Source organism: Anser brachyrhynchus, assembly GCF_964034855.1.
Source record: "Anser brachyrhynchus genome assembly, chromosome: 31".
NCBI lineage: Eukaryota > Metazoa > Chordata > Aves > Anseriformes > Anatidae > Anser > Anser brachyrhynchus.
Genome location: NC_137724.1, coordinates 671,869 through 695,442, shown reverse-complemented (window position 1 = coordinate 695,442; position 23,574 = coordinate 671,869). Strand labels below are relative to the sequence as shown.

At 51.1% G+C, this 23,574-nt stretch overlaps 3 protein-coding genes and 1 long non-coding RNA gene across 4 annotated transcripts in view; all 4 read left to right on the top strand.

Moving 5' to 3' along the window:
• LOC308184368 overlaps positions 1-23,574 on the top strand; it is a 342,195-nt gene that overhangs the window by 200,171 nt on the left and 118,450 nt on the right. The window lies entirely within an intron of this gene.
• The window catches only part of LOC308184351 (olfactory receptor 14C36-like), a 154,542-nt gene that overhangs the window by 57,239 nt on the left and 73,729 nt on the right, over positions 1-23,574 (top strand). The gene's annotated exons all lie outside the window — the stretch shown is intronic.
• LOC308184345 (olfactory receptor 14A16-like) overlaps positions 1-23,574 on the top strand; it is a 216,742-nt gene that overhangs the window by 151,070 nt on the left and 42,098 nt on the right. The window lies entirely within an intron of this gene.
• LOC308184385 (olfactory receptor 14A16-like) lies at positions 804-19,501 on the top strand (the record flags this gene model as incomplete). The annotated part of the gene is made up of 2 exons (XM_080571444.1): positions 804-2,982; positions 19,044-19,501. Exons 1-2 carry the CDS (start codon positions 2,478-2,480, stop codon positions 19,499-19,501), a joined length of 963 nt encoding a protein of 320 aa, XP_080427570.1. The 5' UTR covers positions 804-2,477.

Sequence of the window (23,574 nt, the reverse complement as noted above, 5' to 3'; positions counted from 1 at the left end):
TTTCTTGGACCGCTCTTCTCTCCAGGGCCTTATCCCACAGGACTCTTCCAAGTAGATATTGAAGAGGCCAAAGACTGCTCTCCCAAAGACCAGAGTTGTGAGCTTGCTATTTGTCAGCTATGCTGCCCTCCTGCAGGATCAACTCCACCATGGTCACTGCAGGGAATATTGTTGACTCATCCAGAGCTTACCATGAAGCACAGCCCCCAGATCCCTTTCTGCAGAGTTATGCTCCATCCACTTGTCCCTCAATCTATATGTACATCCAGGAATACACGGTCTGATGTGCAGAATCTGACACTAGTTCTTGTTGAATTTGATATTGTAGGTGACTGACCAATGTTCCAGTCTATCAAGACATCTCTGTAAGGCCCCTCTACCCTCAAGGAAATTGATAGAGCCTCCTAATTTAGTGAATGTAGGGCAGTCCACTCATGTGCCTAAGCTCCCAAACACCTTTTAGAAAGTACCGTCTCTAAATTACCTCTTCTCCATTAATTTTCTCCCACTTTTGGGGAGGAGAGTGAGATGTTATAGGGGAGGTTTATATTATTTAGCTAACTGCCAAGGGACCGCTCCCAGCTTAGTGACAAGGCACAAAGGGAGGCAACATTTTTAGGCAGTATACACTGACAAAACTCTAATACCTATATTCTCAGTCTCTAAGGTCCTAACTTTAAGGATTACTGCTAACTCAGACATCCTCTGGCACCTCAAATGTCAAATGGTGTTTGCATTCGAACAACTCATTGCTCTTCTCTATCTCCTGTAATTACGGAGGGAGCTTAGCCTAGAGTATTTTGTACATATCTGAACAGAGGCGAGAGAAATCCCAAACCGTGTGGGTTTGTGGCTGATAAGGAAGGTTCTGGGCCCTATTTCAGGCCAGGACATCAAACTCAGAATGAGATGTATCAATTGACTCACTGTGATCACTTCCCTCAACTTGGGAAAATATGATCCCTGTGAGTCACAGTCTGGGTGCCCTGCCTTTAAATTGGAAGAGGACAAGGTGATTCTTTGATGAAACTTCTCCCAGTATGAGAAATGACACTGCTGGAAGTAAGTGTTGCTCCTCAGCTGTGGGAGGGAACTTCAGGGATTGCTTCAGTCTGTTTCAAAGTTGGTTCCCCTGGAGGCCCAGGGACATCTCAAAGGACACAAGAGAGGGTAGAGACAGCGAGGCCTTGGTCTGAAGCTGTGCTGCTGAGCTGGGCCAGGCTTCTGGGCCCAAGGGGAGCTCCTGGCAAGCGGGCAGCGCTGCAGAGAGACAGCTCTGCCCAGGAGCAGCTCCTCTGCACAGCGCAGCAGGGCTGGGGGCACTGCCTGCGGGGGACAAGGGCGGCTGAGAGAAGGGAGGGAGATGTTAAAGGCAGTGTGGAGGGGGGCTGCTGAGAGCTCACTGTGGGAGAAATCTTCACAGCTCTAACATGGTGAATGTCTGTGTGAGGGCAGGAAATGCAGTATCCTAGAGGGTTCTTCTACAGCTGCCAGTTCCCATGGCTGGTAGGACATGTCACAGGGGCTGCCCTGGCTTCTTTAGTGTGGAAGACAAAGCTGTTCCCTCGATCAATGATTAGCTGCCAAACCTGTCAGAGGGACAGGACATGAGGATTTCTTCTTGCATTTCTAGCTTCAGGCTGTGCATCCGGGGTGCAGGCAGGGGTGGCCAGGGCTGTGGTGCAGAGCAGGGTCCCTGCTGTGCCCGAGGGGCTGTGTGCTGGGACAGAGCCTCTGCTGCCTGCTAGGCTCAGCACTCAGCCTCAGCACTCAGCCTGCCTGGGGAGCTGCCTAGGGCACTGAGGGGAGAAGCTGAGGGTGGAAGGAAAGGAAGGAGCTGTGACAGAGGAGGGCAGGGTCCTGCTGCTGCCCAGAGGCTGCTCCGTAGATCAGGCTGCTCACTGTTCTACAGCACCCCCACTGCACGTCCGGGGCAGATTCTTCACAAGGAAGACCAACATCTGCTGTACCTGAAGGGAAGGCACTCTCTGGGGTTTCTGCTTTCACTTTCCTGCTTTAAAGAGTAGCTAGGGGGATGGTAATGGAGTTGTCAGGTTTAAATGAATGACTGAAGATCAGAGAACATTACACTGAAAGGTCTGTCGGTCCTTGAGGAAACTCACAGTTTTGCTCCACACCCTTTCACCTTGAGAGAGCACCAAAACCACCGTCGTTGTTTATTGAAAGATGTTCTGCTCAGGATCTGCAAATAGGGAGATACCTCTGGCCAGTGTGCACGTGAGATCCATCCCTGGTGCTCTTTACCAGATGCTGTAAAGTAGGACTGACTTCTGATCTCACAGAGAATCTGCCTGGTCCCTGAGGCACCCTTAGAAAGAAAAAACAGACCTCACAGGGAAGAGGCAGTTGCTGAGGAGGGTTCTGTGAAACGTGTTAGAGGTTTTGCTCACTTAAGTCTACCTAGCTTGTGTCTGTCTTTTCCTCCATGGACAGCCAAGCATGCCCAGAGGAAGCAAATGTCCAACAGCAGCTTCCCCACGGAGTTCCTCCTCCTGCCATTCGCAGACACACGCGAGCTGCAGCTCCTGCACTTCGGGCTCTTCCTGGGCATCTACCTGGCTGCCCTCCTGGGCAATGGCCTCATCCTCACCGTCGTAGCCTGTGACCACCACCTCCACACCCCCATGTACTTCTTCCTCCTCAACCTCGCCCTCCTCGACCTGGGTACTATTACCACCACTGTCCCCAAAGCCATGGCCAATTCCCTCTGGGACACCAGGGCCATTTCCTTCTTTGGTTGTGCTACCCAGATCTTTATGTTTGCTCTCTTTGTCGCAGCAGAGTTTTCTCTTCTCACCATCATGGCTTATGACCGCTACGTTGCCATCTGCAAACCCCTGCACTATGGGACAGTAATGGACAGCAGAACTTGTGTCAACATGGCAGCAGCTACCTGGGGCAGTACTTTTCTCTATGCTGTGCTGCACACGGCCAATACATTTTCCCTCCCCCTCTGCCAAGGCAATGCCCTAGACCAGTTCTTCTGTGAAATTCCCCAGATCCTCAAGCTCTCCTGCTCAGATGCCTACCTCAGAGAAGTTGGGCTTGTTGTGATTACTTTATGTTTACTCTTTTTGTGTTTTGTTTTCATTGTGCTGTCCTATGTGCAGATATTCAGGGCTGTGCTGAGGATGCCCTCAGAGCAGGGATGGCACAAAGCCTTTTCCACGTGCCTCCCTCACCTGGCTGTGGTCTCCCTGTTCATCAGCACTGGCACATTTGCCTGCCTGAAACCCTCCACCATGTCCTCCTCATCCCTGAATCTTTTGCTTGCAGTTCTGTACTCAGTGGTGCCTCCAGCAGTGAACCCCCTCATCTACAGCATGAGGAACCAGGAGCTCAAGGATGCAGTGTGGAAACTGATGATGAGATGTTTTTCAGAGGCATTGAACTTCCTGGTTTCTTCTGCATATCACTCATAATGTAACTTGTTACTAGCCCTGATGTTCTATTTTTAATTTTAATTTTAATTTTAATTTTAATTTTAATTTTAATTTTAATTTTAATTTTTATTTATTTTTATTTTTATTTTTATTTTTATTTTTATTTTTATTTTTATTTTTATTTTTATTTTTATTTTTATTTTTATTTTTATTTTTATTTTTATTTTTATTTTTATTTTTATTTTTATTTTTATTTTATTTTTATTTTTATTTTTATTTCTTATTCTTTTGCTGTAGTTGTGATAGTGTTTTCCACAAAGATATGACATTATTCATTCCCTTCTACAGGCAAATAAGAGCTCTGCTATACCAGGTAGAACATCAGGCATAGAGAAAGGAGTCTGGTGAATTATTTGCTATTCCTCTAGTGAAATTAGTGGATCTAGTGAATCACCCCGAAAGGCTTTGGAAATGGTGTGGACTCTATGATCCATATGATCCATAGATTCTGTGATTCTTCAGAATCCCTTCCAACTCGGGATATTCCATGTGTGGAGAGTAGTTAGACTTGTTTGTGTCACTGATGAGCACCAACACTGGGCAAAGGGGAGTTGAACAGCTTGTTCCTACTTTCTCTTATATAAACTTAAAGATGGTGAGCCCCAAGCTTGGTGTGAGAGGTGGCTGAAGGAGGGAGTGTTCTAGTGGCAGGACGACCCTGTTTGGTGACAAAACAAAACATTGACAGCTATAGTGCCCAGAGTGAAAGCTTTTGCATGATTATTTGTAAAATTAATGTTGATGTTAACACCTCTGAATATGATAATGAGCTCAATGAAGTATGTGATAAACATGTGACTATAGTAGTCAACTCTGCACCCAAATCATGCTAAATGTCACTTTGGGGGAAGGGGGGGGCGTGTAACAGATAACAGTAGGATATGAAAGAGTGTTAGCGTTAGGAACATAAGTTAGAGATAGGGAAAATAAAAGGAAGAGTGAGGAAAAAGAAGGGGGGGTGGGAGGAAGAAGAATCTGGGGACCCAGAAGAGGAAGCAAACCAGGAAGGAAGCAGACCCGAAATCCAAGGCAGCAGAGGACAGTGACAGGCAAGCCTTCTTGGTAAGCTCTGCACCCTCATCTTTTGGTGAGGAATACCAGGGACAGCAGGGTCTGCCCTACAAGGGGCTGAGTTGAGTGAAAGACATCTCAAGTGTTTCTATACATACACACACAGCACGAGAGATAAGCATTTCAGCTCCCTGAAACACTTGTATACTAATGCGCCTACTATGGGAAACAAACAGGAAGAACTGGAGATCTGCATGCGGTCACAAGGCTATGATCTCACTGCAATCACAGAGACATGGTGGGATAGCTTGCATGAGTGGAATGCTGTCATGGAAGGCTACGTGCTTTTTAGGAAAGACCAGCCAGGAAGGCGAGGTGGTGGAGTTGCTCTTTATGTGAGAGAGCAACTGGAATACGTGGAGCTCTGCCTAGGGGTGAATGAAGAGCGAGTTGAGAGCCAACAAGGAGAGTTGTGCTGCTGGACCTTGTACTGACGAATGAGGAAAGACTAGTTGGAGATATGAGGGTCAGAGGCAGCCCTGACTGCAGCGACCATGATATGCCAGAATTCAGGATCTTGCGAGAAGGAAGCAGGGTATAAAGTAGGATTGCGACCCTGGGTTTCAGGAGAGCAAATTTTGGCCTCTTCAGGTATCTACTTGGAAGAATTCCATGGGTTAGTGCCCTGGACGGAAGGGCGTTCCAAGACAGCTGGTCAGTATTCAAACATCACTACCTCCAAGGTCAAGCTGGGTGCCTCCCCATGAGCAAGAAGGCAAGCAAAGGGGGCAGGAGACCTGCATGGATGAGCAGGGAGCTCCTGGTGAAGCTCAGACAGAAGAAGGAAGTTTACAGTATGTGGAAAAAGGGACAGGTCACTTGGGAGGAAGATAGGGATGCTGTCAGAGTATGCAAGAATGTGACAAGGAAGGCCAAGGCCCATTTAGAAATAGATCTGGCAAGGAATGTCAAGGTCAACAAGAAGGGCTTCTTCAAATACATCAGTTGAAAATGAAAGACTTGAAAATGTCAGCCCGCTGCTGAATGGGGTGGGTGCCCTGTTGACAAACGATACGGAGAAGGCAGAGTTACTAAATGCCTTTTTTGCTTCAGTATTTACTGCTGAGATCAGCCCTCAGGAATCACAGATCCTGGAGACAAGAGAGGAAGTCTGCAGAAAAGAGGACTTTCCCTTGGTTGAAGAAGATCAGGTCAGAGGTCAGCTAAGCAAACTTGACATCCACAAATCCATGGGCCCTGAAGGAATGCACCCACTGGTGCTGAGGGAGCTGGCCGATGTTATTGCTAGACCACTCTCCATCATCTTTGAAAGGTTTTGGAGAACAGAAGAGGTGTCTGAGGACTGGAGGAGAGCCAGTATCATGCCAGTCTTCAGAAAGGGTAAGGAGGACTCTGGCAACTGCAGCCAGCCTCACTGACATCCCTGGAAAGGTGATGGAGCAGCTCATGCTGGAGGTCATCTCCAAGCATGTGGAGGAGAAGACGGTGATCAGAAATAGTCAGCATGGATTCACCAAGGGGAAGTCATGTTTCAGCAGTCTGATATCCTTCTGTGATGAGATGACTAGCTGGGTAGATGAGGGGAGAGCAGTGGATGTTTTCTACCTTGACTTCAGCAAGGGTCTTGACACTGTCTCCCATAACATCCTCATTAACAAGCTCAGGAAGTGCAGCCTAGATGAGTGGACGGTGATGTGGACTGACAATTGGCTGGACGACAGAGCTCAGAGAGTTGTGCTTAGTGGTGCAGAATCTAGTTGGCGGCCTGTAGCTAGTGGTGTCCCCCAGCGGTCAGTACTGGGTCCAGTCTTGTTCAACTCATTCATCAGCAACTTGGACGATGGAACGGAGGACACCCCCAGCAAGTTTGCTGATGACACAAAGCAGGGAGGAGTGGCTGATACCCCAGAGGGCTGTGCTGCCATTCAGAGGGACCTCAACAGTCTGGAGGGTTGGGCCAAGAGGAATCCCATGAAGTTCAACAAGGGCAAGTGCAGGGTCCTGCACATAGGTATGAAAAACCCCATGAACCAGTACAGGCTGGGGGGGGGGTCCTGCTGGAGTGCAGCTCTGCAGAGAGGGACCTGGGAGTCCTGGTGGACAGCAGGCTGCCCATGAGTCAGCAATGTGCCCTTGTGGCCAAGAAGGGCAACGGTATCTTGGGCTGCATTCGGAAGAGTGTTGCCAGCAGGCCAAGGGAAGTGATCCTCCTCCTCTGCTCAGCCCTGGTGAGGTCCCACCTGGAGTATTGTGTCCAGTTCTGGGCTCCCCAGTACAAGAGGGACGTTGAACTACTGGAGCAAGTTCAGAGGAGGGCTGCAAAGATGATGAGGGGCCTGGAGCACCTCTCGCACGAGGACAGGCTGAGAGAACTGGGCCTGTTTATCCTGGAAAAGAGAAGACTGCGGGGAGACCTCATTAATGTATATATAAATACCTGAGGGGAGGCCGTCAAGAGGATGAAGCTGGTCTCCTTACAGTTGTGCTCAATGGCCTCAGAAGAGCTTGTGTGGGAGGCAGTCAGTAGCAGCGCCCCCCACCACCTGGCTCTGCCTTCCCAGCCTGACCAGCACGGCCCTGCAGAGTGCCCCCACAGCCCCGCTAACCACAGCCCCCTCACTCTGCAGAGCAGCACCGCCAGCTCGGGGGCTGTGGGCAACATGGTCAGTAGGGGCTGCAGGAATGGCTGCTCAGGCCAGCCCAGACGTGGTGGTCTGGGGCAAGGCTGTGTGGGACATGGGGTGTGCTGGGAGCAGAGCAGGGTGCTGTGTATGTGCAGTGGTGCTGCCTGAGGAGCCCAGGGCCAGCAGTGTTTTGGTGTGCTGTGCTGGGGAGCGGGGCTCGCCTTGGTGGTTGCTGGCTTCCCTGGTGAGTAGCATACAGGGGGGTCTCCTACAGATGACAGCAGCAGCAGGGACACTGCCACTGACTTCCACTTCTCCATTTGCTGCTTTGGGGCCAGCCCAGCCTGGGCTGCATTGCTGGGCTGGGCTGGGCTGGACTGGGCTGGGCTGGGCTGGGGAGATGGCAAGGAGGTGTGGAGAGCTGGGGAGGGTCTGGGCTGGACTGGCCTCCTGGGAGAGGCAGGGAGGACCAACAGAGTGGACTCTGCCACTATTTCCACGTGCCTCCCTCACCTGGCCGTGATCTCCCTGTTTGTGAGCACTGGCTTGCCTACCTACCTGAAGCTCCCCTCGTACTCCACCTCATCCAAGGACCTGCTAGTGGCAGTTGTGTACACGGTGGTGCCTCCAGCAGTGAACCCCCTCATCTACAGCACGAGGAACCAGGAGCTCAAGGATGCAGTGAGGAAACTCTTTGAATACATGCTTCAAGCAAGTATTTGCACACATTCTTCTTCAACATAAGTCATGTGCCAATAATCCTATCAGGACACTGATATTTTCTGAAATAAACTGTTAGGACAATCTTCTTTAATTTTATTTCTTTCTTAATATTGTCTAAAGCTTGTGAATTTGACTTAATGTTATTCTTGGTGTCTGATATGTAATGTTTTTTTAGTTTTGACCCAATAATGTACTAATGTACTTATAGAACTGGGCTTCTCGTGCAGATAATGACAATAAAGAAGAGAGTAGAAATTTACTGGTCTCATGTCCCATCTCCTCCCATCTCTTCTGCAGCTGGGGGAGCAGCCCCAACATGCACGAGGAGCTCAGGACCAAGAGCCCAGCTGCCACATGGAGGAGCAGCCCCGGAGGCCCTCAGGGCTGCCCCTTACTGCCCGCTGGGCTCTGCCTCTCTGCTGCCTTCGGGTCGGGGCTGCTGCTTCCCTGGAGCCATGGCCATGGCCAGCAGCAGGACGTGGCCTTTTCACTGCTGCTCTCTTTTGGCTTCCACTTTGTTCTCTTGTTCCCTTGCATTTCTCTTAGCCCTCAGATCACGGGTACCTTGGTGACAGTCCTGATGTCTCTACAGTGGCATCTCTGCCACATCTCTGCACTCGTCTGCCAAAGACAGTGTCAGAAATACAACCAAGGACACCTTCCCTGGACAGGCCTCTTGTTTTTCTGGGCTTCACCATGGATCAGAGTCCCATAGTGATCACTGAAGGACTGTGGGATGCCTTCTTGGTTGTACATAGCCTAGCAAATAGTAGCTGGCCTTTCACTGTCCTGGGAGTGTCCCAGTGCTGCTGGGCCTGATGGCAAATTGCATCCTGGAGAGGAATCTGGAGCTGCTCTGTGCCTGGGGCAGGCCTCTTGTGCTGGCCTGGGGAGCGGGGCTGGTCCTGCAAGGCGCAGGGACTCTGTGCTGGAGATCTCCCAGGCAAGAGACCAGGGCTCCTCCAGCTTCACGGACCTACATTTCCTGAGCAATGGCTGTCCCAGCCCGGGGGCTTCTGGGGAGGCCCAGAGCCGCCTTTGTCCCAGCAGCTGCGGTGCCTTGCGAGGGGCTGGGGCTGTGGTGGCCATGCCCAGAGCCCTGCCAGCAGCCTGCGGTGGGCACTGCTCTGGGGCCAGCCCAGCCTGGGCTGCTGGGCTGGGCTGGGTTGGGCTGTGTTGGGGAGAGGGCAGGGAGGTGGGGAGAGGTGGGCAGGGGTTGGGCTGGGTTGGGCATTGCCTGGCAGAGAGCAACAGCAGCGTCAGGGATTGGTGGGAGCATGCAGGGGAGGGCTCCCAGCAGGGCTTGGTGCTGCAGAGCCAGGGCTGGGGAAGGGAGCCCAGAGCTGCAGGGGCAGGGGAGAGGAGGCTGCTCTGGGCCCTTGCTGGCCTGGGCAGAGCAGGAAGGGGGCCCAGGGCATTTGTCCCCTCACCGCAGCCTGCCAGGACCTGCAAGGCGGTCATGGAGTGTCCAGGGCCAGGCTCTGCCCCTTGGCCACGAGCCCTGCCTGCCCTTCTCCTGCCATGCTCCGTGTGGTGGCTGCAGCAGAGGGGACCCCCAGCCAGCCCCTGCACGGGGCTCTGCCAACCACGTCTCCCCGGCCCTCTCCAGCGCCCTTCTTGCTGCTCTCTGATGCATGCCAGTACCTCCCAGTGTGTGCTGGCCAGCACATTTGCTGAGGCCCAGCACGGCTGCTGCAGGGGCAAGGAGGTCAGCAGTGCCTTTGCAGCCCCCTGCCCTGCACCTGCCTCTCCCTTTGCCCTCGGCCCCAGGCTTATCTCTGCTGACAGGAGCGCCCTTGGCATGTGCTTCCTGGCCTCCTCTCATGTCCGCACAGCTGCTGCCCACTCAGGCTACTGGCAAAAACGTGTGCTCACAAGCAGCACCACCCCTTGGGCTGCTTCTCCTGGCCTCCTCCACCCCACTGCCTTGACTCCTTGTCTCTGCTGGGCCCCCTCTTTGACACCCAAATATGTCCCTTGGCTGTTGGCTCTATCTCCCCTGCCCCACAGGATAACAATGATGGGGTGGGATATATTACTGTTGTGTGGAAGTGTTTTTGTAATCCACATTGGTGATGGCACAAAAAGACAGTTCCTTCACCAGTGATCTACATCCTTCTTCAGGTGAATTTTCAGGATCTATATTCATCACAGGAGAAGAAATACTGATGGTCACCTGTACTTGCATTGTCATCGCTTTGTCCATCATGGTGTACTCCCTCATCTTCCAGGTACTTCCACCCATCTTGAATAAACAATCCCTGTTGAATGTCCCCTTTCCAGCTGCCTGTCTGGATCTATGCACTTCCCATGGTTCTCCTGCTTTGCCCTCCCCTTACTCTGATCATTCAGACCGCTCTCACTGACCCAGTTGCTGCTTTGAGCTTCACTGAGTTCAAGCTTGCCCATCTATTAGCAGTCTGCCTAATTGTTTCTGTAGCAAGCTCCTCATCATTTATCATTGAATTAGGATCATATGGAATAATACTAATCTTAATACTTTTAATTTCCTATCAATCAGTATAAAATACTTAATTTACAGTCATCCTTTTGTGAGGATAAACCAGTGAGGTAAACCTCACTGGAGACATACAAGAGGAGGACCTTGTTTGCTCTTTGGAAAATTGCTGCATGTTTTCCTGCTGTTTGTTTTAAAATAAGGAAAAACCCTTCTGTGCCTGTGTGCAGCCAGGTCTCTAAGGAAAGCAGGTGGGAGCTGGTGCAAAGGGGCTGTAACATCCAGCTGCAGACTTCAGTGCAGAAGTCTGGTGTAAGGAAAAGTGATGCAAGTGCCAGGTGGGCAATGAGAGAAAAATGTCAGGGTTGGGGTGGTGAGGAGCAAGGTTGTCCATGCACTGTCAGACCTCAAGAGTCTGCTTTTCCTCCCTATGGATATCTCCATAGGAGAAGCCCTGGATTAATATCAATTGAAGAAAGATGCTCAAAGCTGAAATGCAACAAAATCCACCCTTTAAAAAGAGAAAAGATTTTTATTAGGTGCTTTTTGAAATCTTCCTCCTTAACTACACCATGAAAGCTCTCCAATTAGCTGTCCAAGTCTTGAAGACCTGAATAAAACTATGGGAGACATGTTTCCTTAAGTGTTTCTGCATTTTAATGAATTCCATGGTGGATTTTGGTGCTCAGCCTGTGAACCTCAGGTACTGAGAGGAGAATGATGCAATTGCTTGAGAAAGTAAAGTCAGAAGGAAAAGTTGAAGTAACTTGGAGTATTAATGGGCCCCACTTAGGGCCATTACCAAGAGATTCTCCTCAGGGACTTGTTAGGGCAGATAATTGGTGGCCATGTTTACAGATAGGCAAAGCACTGTGCTGAGAAAACTCTGGGTTTGTTGCGGTGAAGTAAAAGCGACATGGAGGGAAGATCCTGCACCCCCACGTCTGGCCCAGGGCTCATGCTGGGGGTCTGTGGGATGTGGTGGGCAGTGTGATACCAGGAGAAGAACAATGGCATGACACTTCCCTGCCTCTGCACAGGGTCTCAAGAAAGCAATGACCCCCCTTGCAATGACTATATCTCATCTCCTCAGAAGCTCTATGCAAGGGGACAAAAATGTCAGGGCTGTTGGGGCCTTCTCTTCTTGCCAGCACCCACCTCTTTGTCCTCTCCAGGCTTCCCTATGCTGCCCCACACTTTGCCCTATTTCCTTGAAGGCTGCAGACACCCATCTCTGTTCACGACCTTGCTCTCATCCCGGCATTTCCGTCGCTTCACCAATGTCTTGTCAACCCTCACCAGCTGTTCCTTGAAACACAAAGCCATGGTCTGATCACAGACACTCTTTGAGTGATCTCTAGCACCACAGCACAACCCTTTGAGGGACATTTCTTCCTCTTCATGGCCAGCGCCAACCTTCCAAGGTGCACTTTCTGGCAGTTTTTTCTCTCCTGCTCTTTCCTACTACCAAAGAAAGCTCCATCAGGGTGGAAACCACTCCTGAAATAGGCATCCCAACCCATTGGCCTTCTTGCGGCCTGTCAGCCAACCAGACAGAAGTCACCTCGCCAGCATCTTCCAAGCCATGGTCCTGCTGCTGGCCTTGCAGCTTCTTGTGTAGACACAACCAAGCCTTGTGCCTGCTGCTGTCCACTCATGTACTCTAGCAGATGGGACAGGACAACCCATATTCAGGCCTTCTTTCTGTCTGGGTCCTCTTGGGGATGGAGGCAGAGGGGATCCCACAGTCAGCATGCCAACCAGGTGCCTTCTGCTGGCCTAGCAGGACCACTGGCAGATGTCAGCTGAAAAGTACAGATCCTAGGTGAAAGCGTGACCTGTCAGCTACTTCAGACAGAAGTGACCTCACAGTCCCTTTCCGTGACACGTTGCTGCTGCTGCCCTATCAACTGCAGAGACAGAGGTGACCTCACAGTCCCTTCCACAGTCACATTCTTCCTGCTGGTGCGGGAGATCCTGAGGCAGAGCTGAGCTCATCAGAGCATTCCCACCCATCTCCTCCTTGTGACCTACAAGCTGCTCAGATCCATGGCCCTTCATATTCATCTTTGAATGCCATGTGACTGCACCACGATCTCATCGTTCCTGCCCTCCCCCAAGGGAACAGGAACCTAAAGTTAAGGGTCAGGAAAAGGGTTAAAGGTGAGAAGGTTAATGCACAGGAAGACAGGCTTTGGATGATAGTTGTTCATGTATGGCATTAGGGACTATGCGAACCTTTCTGGGTGAGAGATTAAGCAGATGTTTAGTGGGAGGGTTTGGTGTTCTGCTTGGGGTGTCAGGTCTGTGGTTAGGGTATGGGCAAGCTCTTTGGCTGAGGGTTTTGTTTAGGTCTGCAAGAAGACTAGGGTTAAATAGAGCACTTCAATGCTAGTGTTAATGGCAGGGATCAGGGTGAGCGAGAGAGTAAAGGTAATGGAAAGGGGTTATGGACTAATTTTGGCTTCAAGGGATATTGTGGTCAAAAGTTAGAGCAGTGGATTCCTGTCAGGGTGTGGAGTGGCATTTAGATTTAGGTATTAACGTAACAGGTTAAACTAGGGTAAGGGCCTCACATGACTGCTTTAAGTCAGCTTTATGGTGGGATCAACATTACTTGAATATTCTTACCTCTCCAAAATCGTTAGCTTCTGCTGTCCAAGCTCCTCTTTCCTCCCCCAAATCTCACATCTCTCATGGCCAGGCTCCTCCTTTTCCCCCATATCAATCATCTTCTTAGGGGTAGCTTTCTGATGGCTTTCATGAACTCAGAGTATGTGTCTCACCTCTGTTGGCTCCTCTGTTCCTGAGAAAGAAGCAGCTCCTAAGCCAGCATGGAGAAGGACACAAAGGCTGTCGGAGCACCCTGCACAATGTGCCCAGCAGCTCTGCAACACCACAAAAGTGCGCTTCCTGCCTACACGTTTTGGTTCCAGAATGGTTCCTATGGACCCAGAGTAACTTTTTTATGGCCTCATGAAGGCTTTGTGTTCCCTCAGGCATCTGGGAGGCAGTGGCCGCCCTCTGTGTAGAAAACTGAAAGCAGCCCTGAAGGATGAATGAGGCAAAAGCTGAAACCTCTGACATGACAACACCTCTTCAAGACCTCTTCCTCAATGGGGCCTACCAGGTACTTAGGGAGAGAGGATCTCACAAACTATGTGCAAAGCAGGCGCATCTGCTGGCCTGTCATTAAGACCAGTAGATGTGACCCTAAAGGCACAGATCCCAGCCAGGAGTCAAGGGATGACCTGTCAGCTACTTCAGAAAGAAGTCGACTCACAGGCCGTTTAACAGCCATTCGCTTCCTACTGGACTTAGAGCTTCTGAGGCACCACTGCCCTCCTAATACCATACCTGCGAAACACCCCCTTCTTGGGCCAGAATCTGCCCAGGTAGAAGTGAGCTGGTTGTGATCCTTCAAGCCCATGGCACTGCTGCTGGACTCCCAGCCCATTTGACAAACAGCAGCCAGTTCTGTGCCACTCCTGTGAGGTGCGAGGGCAGGAGGGACCTTGCAGGCAATGTTCCAGCCCCGTGCCTGTTTGTGGTCTTTCAGCTCCTTGTGCACAGTGAAGATCACACTCACATCCAGAAGCCATGTGCCTGAAGCTGGCCTAGAAGACACTCAGGGGAAGTGATCTCCCAGCCCAGCCCCAGCCCCAGCCCCAGCTGGCGGTGCTGCTCTGCAGAGCGAGGGGGCTGTGGTGCCCGGGGCACAGGGGCATTCTGCAGGGCCGTGCTGGTCAGACTGGGAGGCAGACCCAGCTCATGGGGTCACTGCCATTGCCCCACGGCTGCAAGGAATCACTCACCAGACTCCTTTGCTGGGACTGCTGCGTGCCCTGGGGCTGCAGAGCTCTCCTCTGCCTGCTCACACCAGATTGAGCACTTGAGCTCTGGTCAGTCCACCTTGGACAGGCTCACGCTCTGCAGTTGTCTCCCAGGTTCATATTGCCCCTGCAGATCACCTGGGCTCTCCTGGAAACTCCTGGCTCCCTCCACGAAAAAAAAAAAAATCATCTGCCATCAGCACCATCATGTTCTGTGGAGCCCGAGTGTCTAGGAATTAGAAATATTCATCAGCTGCACAGCCACTATCAACTAACAGGGAACTTGTGAACCAGCCCCAGATCCCTAAACTCCATGCTGGGACTCTGCTCTCACCACACCGAGCCCTTGTGGAAAGCAGCAAAGCACAGAGCCTCTTTGGAGTCTCTTCCTTGGGCTTGTTCTTGACAGCAACTTTGCAGGAAGGCCTCAGCCTTCAGGCAGTGCCCGGAGGAGATCCCCTCTTAGGAGGGAAGTGCTGCAGCAAGTGGAGGCCAGCTGTGCCACTGCCGTGCCCACTGCCTGTCCCTGCCTGCAGTCCCAGCACAGCCCCACAGCAGCACTGGCACCAAGCTACAGGAGCAGCCGGGCCTGACCCCACCAGCAGGGCTCAGCAGGAGAGGGCGGCAGTGGCAAGAGAGCAGCTCTGCAGGCACCAAGCGCTGGTGCTCCCTGGCCGTGCTGCTGGGATGGGACTCTTTTCCTCAGCACCCCTGCACACGGGCACTGCCCCTGCAGATCCAGACCAGGTCTCAGAGGAAGGACGTCAGACAAAGAAGGCAGTGCAGGCTCCTTTCTTTTGTTTACATTCACAGAGAGACTGGTTCGTTGTCTGCAGAGTCTTTGAACTATGCTCAACAAGTAGATACTGAAATGGAAATGGGAAGAATAATACAATTTTAATGTGCAAAATTAGCCAAATTAAAAATAAGGAAGCGTTGTAATAAGTATACACACACACACAGACACACATAATATTGAGCGTTCCTATAATAATTGATATTATCACAGAACCACAAAATCATCTAGGCTGTAAGAGACCTCCAAGACCACCTAGTCCAACCTATGACCTAACACTTACAAGTCCTACACTAAACCATATCACTTAGGGCTACATCTGAATGACTTTTAAAGACCTCCAGGGATGGTGACTCAACCACTTCCCTGGGCAGCCCATTCCAATGCCTAACAACCCTTTCAGTAAAGAAGTTCTTCCTAATATCCAACCTAAACCTCCCCTGGCGCAACTTTCACCCATTCCCCCTCGTCCTGTCACTAGGCACGTGGGAGAATAGACCAACCCCCACCTCGCTACACCCTCCTTTAAGGTACCTGTAGAGAGCGATAAGGTCGCCCCTGAGCCTCCACCAGGCCAAACAATCCCAGCTCCCTCAGCCACTCCTCATAAGACTTGTTCTCCAGACCCCTCAACAGATTCGTTGACCTTCTCTGGACATGCTCCAGCACCTCGATGTCCCTCCTGTAGTGAGGGGCCCAAAACCGAACACAGTACTCAAGGGGCGGTCTCACCAGAGCCGAGCACAGGGGGACAATCACTTCCCTAGTCCTGCTGGCCACACTGCTTCTGATACAAGCCAGGATGCTGTTGGCCTTCTTGGCCACCTGAGCACACTGCTGGCTCATATTCAGCTGCCTATCAACCAATACTCCCAGGTCCTTCTCTGCCAGGCAGCTTTCCAACCACTCATCTCCCAGCCTGTAGCGCTGCTTGGGGTTGTTGTGCCCCAGATGCAGGACCTGGCACTTGGCCTTGTTGAACTTCATACAGCTGGCCTCAGCCCATCGGCCGAGCCTATCCAGATCCTCCTGCAGAGCCTTCCTACCCTCAGGGAGATCGACACATGCACCTAACTTGGTGTCGTCTGCAAACTTACTGAGGGTGCACTCGATCCCCTCATCCAGATCATCAATAAAGATATTAAAGAGAACTGGCCCTAATACTGAGCCCTGGAGGACTCCACTAGTGACCGGCCTCCAACTGGATTTGACTCCATTCACCACAACTCTTTGGGCCCGGCTATCCAGCCAGTTTTTCACCCTGAGGGTACACTCTATCCCCTCTTCCAGGTTATTGATAAAAATGGCCCTAATACTGAGCCCTAGAGGACACCACTAGTGACCAGCCTCCAACTGGATTTAACTATATTTAACCACGACTCTTTGGGCCTGGCTACCCAGAAAACTTTTAACCCAACGAAGCGTACGCCAGTCCAAGCCATCAGCAGCGAGTTTCTTCAGTAGAATGCTGTGGGAAACTGTGTCAAAACCCTCACTGAAGTCAAGGTAGACCACATCCACAGCCCTCATCCACTAAGCACATCACTTTGTCATAGAAGGAGATCAGGTTCTTCAAGCAGGACCTGCCTTTCATAAACCCATGCTGACTGAGCCTAATCGCCTGGTTACCCTGCAAGTGCCGTGTGATGACACTAAAGACAATGAACTTCCCTGATACTGAAGTCAAACTAACAGGCTAACAGGCTAACTATATTTTCCCAGGTCTACCCTCCAACCCTTCTTGTAGATGGGCATCACATTTGCTAGCCGCCAGTCATCTGGGATCTCTCTGGGATCTGATAGCCAGGACTGATGATAAATGATGGAGAGTGGCTTGGTCAGCTTGGGTATTAGGAAAAACTTCTTTACTGAAAGGCTTGTTAGGCATTGGAATGGGCTACCCAGGGAAGTGGTTGAGTCACCATCCCTGGAGGTCTTCAAAAGATGTTTAAATGCAGAGCTTAGTGATATGGTTTAGTGGAGGACTTGTTAGTGTTAGGTCACAGGTTGGAGTAGGTGATCGTGGAGGTCTCTTCCAACCTAGATGATTCTGTGTTTCTGTGATTCTGTGAATCCCAACTCCTGTGGGCTTGTGTGAGGCATGGGAGACAGCTGAGGCCCCTCCTAGCTTCCGGACTGCAAAGAATGAGATTCCTTGCTAGATTCAGATGAAATTCTTCCCTCAGGAGGGGGAATGGAGATCCCTCTCTGTCCTTGGATGGGTGTCCTGCCTAAAACCAGGACATGGAAAGGTGATTCTTGACCTCATACTTTTTCTATATTTGCTTCAGTCAGTTTCATAGTTGATTCCCCTTGAGGCCCAGGGACTTGTCAAGAGCTCCCTGTGCTGCTGAGCTGGGCCAGGCTCCTGGGCCCAAGGGGAGCTCCTGGCAAGCGGGCAGCGCTGCAGAGAGACAGCTCTGCCCAGGAGCAGCTCCTCTGCACAGCGCAGCAGGGCTGGGGGCACTGCCTGCAAGGGACAAGGGCAGCTGAGAGAAGGCGGGGAGAGATGTTAAAGGCAGTGTGGAGGGGGGATGCTGAGAGCTCAGTGTGGGAGAAATCTTCCCAGCCCTGAACAGGGTAAGTGTCTTTGTGAGGGCTGGCAGACATAGTATCATAGAGGGTTCTCCTACAGCTGCCACTTCCCATGGCCAGTAGGACAGGTCACAGGGGCTGTGCTGGCTTCCCTAGTGTGGAGAACAGGGATATTCCATGGATCTCTGATTATCTGTCCAAGCTGTCAGAGGGACAGGAGATGAGGGTTCTTTTTCATGGAGTCAGCTGAAGACTGTGCAGTCGGGGTGCAGGCAGGGGTGCCCAGGGCTGTGGTGCAGAGCAGGGTCCCTGCTGTGCCCCAGGGGCTATGTGCCGGGGCAGGGTCTCTGCCGCCTGCCAGGCTCAGCACCCAGCCTGCCCAGGGAGCTGCCGAGGATGCTGCAGGTTGAAGGAGACCCCTGAGCAAGGCAGAGCAGCGTCTTTCTTGTGCCCAGAGGCTTCTGCCTGGGGCAAGCTGCTCACAGTTCCACAGCACCCCTAGGGCATGTCTGGGGGAGATTCTTGACAGGGATAATCAGCATCAGCAGTATCAGAGGGGAAGACACTCTCTGGGTTCTCTCGTCTCTCTTTCCTACTTTGAAGGACAACCAGGGGGACGATAATGGAGTTGTCAGGTTTGTATCAGTGATTGGAGCTCAGGGACCATTACACTGAAAGACCTCTAGGTCTTTGAGGAAGCTCACAATTTAACTCCACACCCTTTCGCCTATGGGCAGCACCAACACCACCTTCACTGTTTCTTGAAAGACTATCCGATGTCCTGTTCAGCATCTGCAAATAGGGAAATGCCTCTGGCCAGTGGGCACCGGACATCCTTCTCTGGTGCACTTTACCAGATATTATACAGCAGTACGGATTCCTCTTGAGAACACATAGGATTTGCCGGGTCCCTGAGGAACACTTAGAAAAAATACAGAGTTCACAGCGAAGAGGCAGTGAGTCTTTTTGAGGAGGTTTCAGTGAAACCTGGTGGAAGTTTTCCTACGAGAAGTCTCTCTAATATGTATCTGTCTTTTCCTCCATGGACAGCCAAACATGCCCTGAGGAAGCAAATGTCCAACAGGAGTTTCCCCACTGAGTTCCTCCTCCTGCCATTCGCAGACACACGCGAGCTGCAGCTCCTGCACTTCGGGCTCTTCCTGGGCATCTACCTGGCTGCCCTCCTGGGCAACGGCCTCATCCTCACCGCCGTAGCCTGCAACCACCGCCTCCACACACCCATGTACTTCTTCCTCCTCAACCTCGCCCTCCTCGACCTGGGCACTATTACCACCACTGTCCCCAAAGCCATGGCCAATTCCCTGTGGGACACCAGGACCATTTCCTATGCAGGTTGTGCTACCCAGGTCTTTATGTTTGTTGTCTTTATCACAGCAGAGTTTTGTCTTCTCACTGTCATGGCCTATGACCGCTACATTGCCATCTGCAAACCCCTGCACTACGGGACAATAATGACCAGCAGAAATTGTGTCAAGATGGCAGCAGCTGTCTGGGGCAGCACTTTTCTCTATGCTGTGCTGCACACTGCCAATACCTTTTCCCTTCCCATCTGCCAAGGCAATGTGCTGGACCAGTTCTTCTGTGAAATTCCCCAGATCCTCAAGCTCTCCTGCTCCGATACCTACCTCAGAGAAGTTGGGATTCTTATGCTTAGTGTATTAATAGCATCTGGGTGTTTTGTTTTTCTTGTGCTGTCCTACGTGGAGATCTTCAGGGCTGTGCTGAAGATTCCCTCTCAACAGGGCCGGCACAAAGCCTTTTCCACGTGCCTCCCTCACCTGGCCGTGGTCTCCCTGTTCATCAGCACTGCCTTTTTTGCCTACCTGAAACCCCCTTTCATGTCCTCCTCATCCCTGAATCTTTTGCTAGCAGTTCTGTACTCGGTGGTGCCTCCAGCAGTGAACCCCCTCATCTACAGCATGAGGAACGAGGAGCTGAAAGATGCAGTGTGGAAAGTGATGACTGGATGCCTTTCAGAAGCATTATACTACCTGTCTTCCGCATATCACTCATAACATAACACATTACTGCCGAGATGTTATTTTTTTCTGTTTTTTGATTTATTTATATATTATTATTTTCTTTCCTTTTTTCTTTTTTTCTTTGCATTTCTTGTGATAAAGTTGCTAGCAAAGAAATGTGATTGATTGTTCATCACCTTCCATTCCAGTGTCTACCTAATTCATGTGACTCAGAGACTTGGTGTAAAGTAGGATCCAGGCTCTCTGAGTTTTTTAATAAAAGAAAGGACCCTACAGTGACTTGTTCGCCTGAGGTCCCCCCTTGGGGACCATTGTGGAGCTGCTGGGGCACTTGGGTGTGTGCAGAGGTGGAGGGGAAAAGAATCCTGGCACAGCAGCACTGCCAGAGAGCCAAACAGCTTGGTCTTTCCCAAGCTGCTCTCCTCCACTTCCCTTCTAAACCCTTGTGTTGCTGTGAGGACTGATTGTTCTTGTCGCTTGCTCACTGTGCTGCTGTGGGGCAGTCCTGTGTTCACAGGCAGGGACAGGCTAGGGACACCTCTCTAACACAGCTGGCTCCGTACCAGCATCTCCAGCATAAACAGGGATGTGCTGAGGGCAGTGCCTGAAGGCTCAGCTCTTCTCCCAAAGCTACTCTCATGGATATTACTAAGGAATAGACTTGAGCGATTCTCCTTACTTTGTTTGGTTCTCTGTGGGCACATGAGGATGAGATCAGTCCCAGGATCAGCTTTAAGGCAATGTTGGATGATTCTGCTCTTACCTGTTGCTTTCCAGCACCCATAGAGGTGTCTGGGCTGGGGAGAGGACAGGGAGGTGTGGAGAGCTGGGGAGGGGATGGGCTGGCCTTGCCTCCGGGCAGAGACAGGGAGGACCAACAGAAGGGCTGGGCCCTTCTCTGGACAGCCTGGGAGATGCTGCCCCAGGGCACTGGTCCCAGAACAGCTCCTCACAACCACCATTCCCAACACTGGGTTCTTGCCGCAGAGTAGAGCGAGACAACCACTTCCCTTGACCGGCTGGCAGTGCTGTTCTTGATGCACCCAAGGATACAGCTGGCCCTCCTGGCAGCCAAGGGACACTGCTGGCTCTTGGTCAGATTGCTGTTGATCAAAAATCCCAGATTCCTTTCTGCGGGGCTGCTTTCCAGCATCTTGCCTCCAAGTTGATACTTATAACCAGCGTTGCCCCTTCCCAGGTGCAGAATCCAACACTTGCTCTTGTTAAACTTCATGCGGTTGGTGATTGCCCAGCTCTCTAAATTGTCTAGATCTCTCTGCAAGGCATCACCACCCTCGATGGAGTCAACAGCTCCACCCAATTTGGTGTCATCCCCAAACATGCTCAAAAACCTTCAAGTCCTTCATCCAAATCGCTTATGAAAAAAATGAAGAGAACTGGTCCTAAAATGGAGTCCTGTGGAACCCCACTAGTCACAGGTCACCAGCCTGATATAACCTCATTTACAAGAACATTCTAGGTCTGACCCATTGGCCAATTGTTCACCCATTTTATTATACTTTTCCCTAATTGTATTCTGGTCATTTTGTCCAGAAGGTTACTGTGAGAGACAGTATTGAAATCTTTACTGAAATCCAGAAAGATTACATTGACTGGATTCCTTTGGTCATTTAGCTTGGTGATCTTGCAGAAAAGGAAATTAAGTTTATTAGACATGACCTTCCCCTAGTGAACCCACGTTGGCTCTGACCAATGACTGTATTGTCCTTAAGGTCTTTTTTTTTGTTGTTGTTTTTGTTTATTTATTTATTTATTTTTTCAATACCTCTCAGAATAATCTTCTCCACAATTTTACCAGGCACTGAAGTGAGAACCTGAGGGATTGTGCAGGGCATCCCCTGCACCCACTGCTCCTGGGGGGGCTGGGAAGAGGCCTCCTGGGCACAACAGCTCCTTGTAGCCCTGTGGATGCTGGCTGTGAGGTCACTTCTGTCCCAGCACCTGACTGGTCAACAGCAGGGAGGCAGAGCCTCTGAGGTCATAAAAGCCATCAGAAAGCTGCCCCCAACAGGGTGACACATTTGTGGAAGTTGGGGGAGAGCTGAGGGAATAAAGGTGGGAGATTTGGGGGAGAGAAGAAGGGCCTGGCTAACAGGAAGAAAAGACTTTGAAGAGGTGAGAGGGGTTCAGGTAAGGCTGCTGCTGCTAAAACACTCTGGGAAAACATTCATGTTAGGCCATGTACATATTTCTAACCAGCAAATGTTAGTCACTTTCTGTTGGAGAGTGTCCAGAGGAGGGCGACGAAGATGGTGAAGCACCTAGAGGGGAAGACATATGTCCTGGTTCCAGTTAGGACAGAGTTAAGTAGCTCATAGTAGCTGGTAGGGTGCTATGTTTTGGATTAGGATGAGAAGAGCGCTGATAACATGCTGATGTTTTAATTGTTGCAGAGCAGTGTTTACACCAGGCCAAGGACTTTTCGGCTTCTCGCTCTGTCCTGCCAGCGAGCAGGCTGGGGGTGCAGCAGGAGCTGGGAGGGGACAGACCCAGGACAGCTGACCCAAACTGGCCAAAGGGGTATTCCATACCATCTGACGTCATGCCAAACAATATATAGGGGTGGCTGGCCGGGGTGGGGGGGCCGGCTGCTCGGGAATAGGCTGGGCATCGGTCAGCGGGTGGTGAGCAATTGCATTGTGCATCACTTGTTTTCTTACACATTATTATTGTTAATACTATTACCATTATCACTATTATTATTATTATTGTTATTATTATTTTCCTGTCTTAATAAACTGTCTTTATCTCAACTCACAGGCTTCACTTTCCCGTTTCTCTCCCCCATCCCAGAGAGGGAGGGGGGAGGGTGAGCGAACGGCTGTGTGGTGTTTAGCTGCCAGCCGGGTTAAACCACAACAGTCCTTTTGGCGCCCAACGTGGGGCCCGAAGGGTTGAGATATCGACAAATCTGACCAGAGTGTGTTAAACTAAAATTGGTATAAGTATTGGACCTGCTTAATAGTTGCTAGTCACGATGTTGATTGCCTTAATCTCCAGTCTGCTGTACCTGTATTCCAAATTGAGTTTTATGGTGCGTTACTTTCTGTATGTGCTCCCTGTTGCACTGTTTATCCTTTCCGGGCCCTGGTTTAAGATTGTTATGGTACTGTGCGGTGTAACAATGGCTTATGAAATGATGAAATATCTGGTCACGACTTTAACCTGGTATTTGTACTCAGCACTGACGTCGACTCTATACTTTGGAACCCATATCTCGGAAACTATTAGCAATTACACCTATTGCCTGTTTTCGTTAGGGAGCCAATCTGTGAAGGGGACAGGGGAAGACATGTTTCCCTACCTGTTCACTCTCCCTTTCTCCTTCACCACCACCTTCTTATCCCCCGAGCTAGTTACGGTGGTTCTCCGAGATGTTGAATATCCTTGGGATACTCAGACCAGCCTGCTCTTGTTGTTATGTCTCCTGAATGCGCTTCAGATTTTGTGGAGGGTTAAACAACTACTTAGGAATCTCATCCGGAGATCTGTCTTGAGGCGGGATAGTTGCGAGTGGCAGGGAGTGTGGGAGGATATGGGCAGGTTTCTAGAGCAGTGGTCACCTCCAGTGTTTTGGACATTCACCCCTGAACAACTGCAAAATCCTAAAAAGCTGGCAGAATGCTTGAAAAAAAGGTGTCATGACTCTGGCAGTTCCAAAGTGACACAAATCACTGTAGCGTGCTGGGGTCTGGCTTGTGCCTATCGAGCTGCAATTGATGCTACTAGCAACCTAGCTCCAGCTCCTGCAGCCGTTCCAGCTCCAGCTCCTGCAGCCACTCCAGCTGCAGCTCCTGCAGCCGCTCCAGTTCCAGCTCCTGCAGCCGCTCCAGCTCCTGCAGCCGCTCCAGCTCCTGCAGCCGCTCCAGCTCCAGCTCCTGCAGCCGTTCCAGTTCCAGCTCCTGCAGCCGCTCCAGCTCCTGCAGCCGCTCCAGTTCCAGCTCCTGCAGCTACTCCAGCTCCAGCCCCTGCAGCCGCTCCGGCTCCTGCAGCTGCCCCAGCTTGTGCAGCTGCTCCCACTCCTGTGGCTGGGTCAGAGAAACGAGCTGTAGCAGTGCAAGTTGACCCCGCAGAGGGTATTCCAA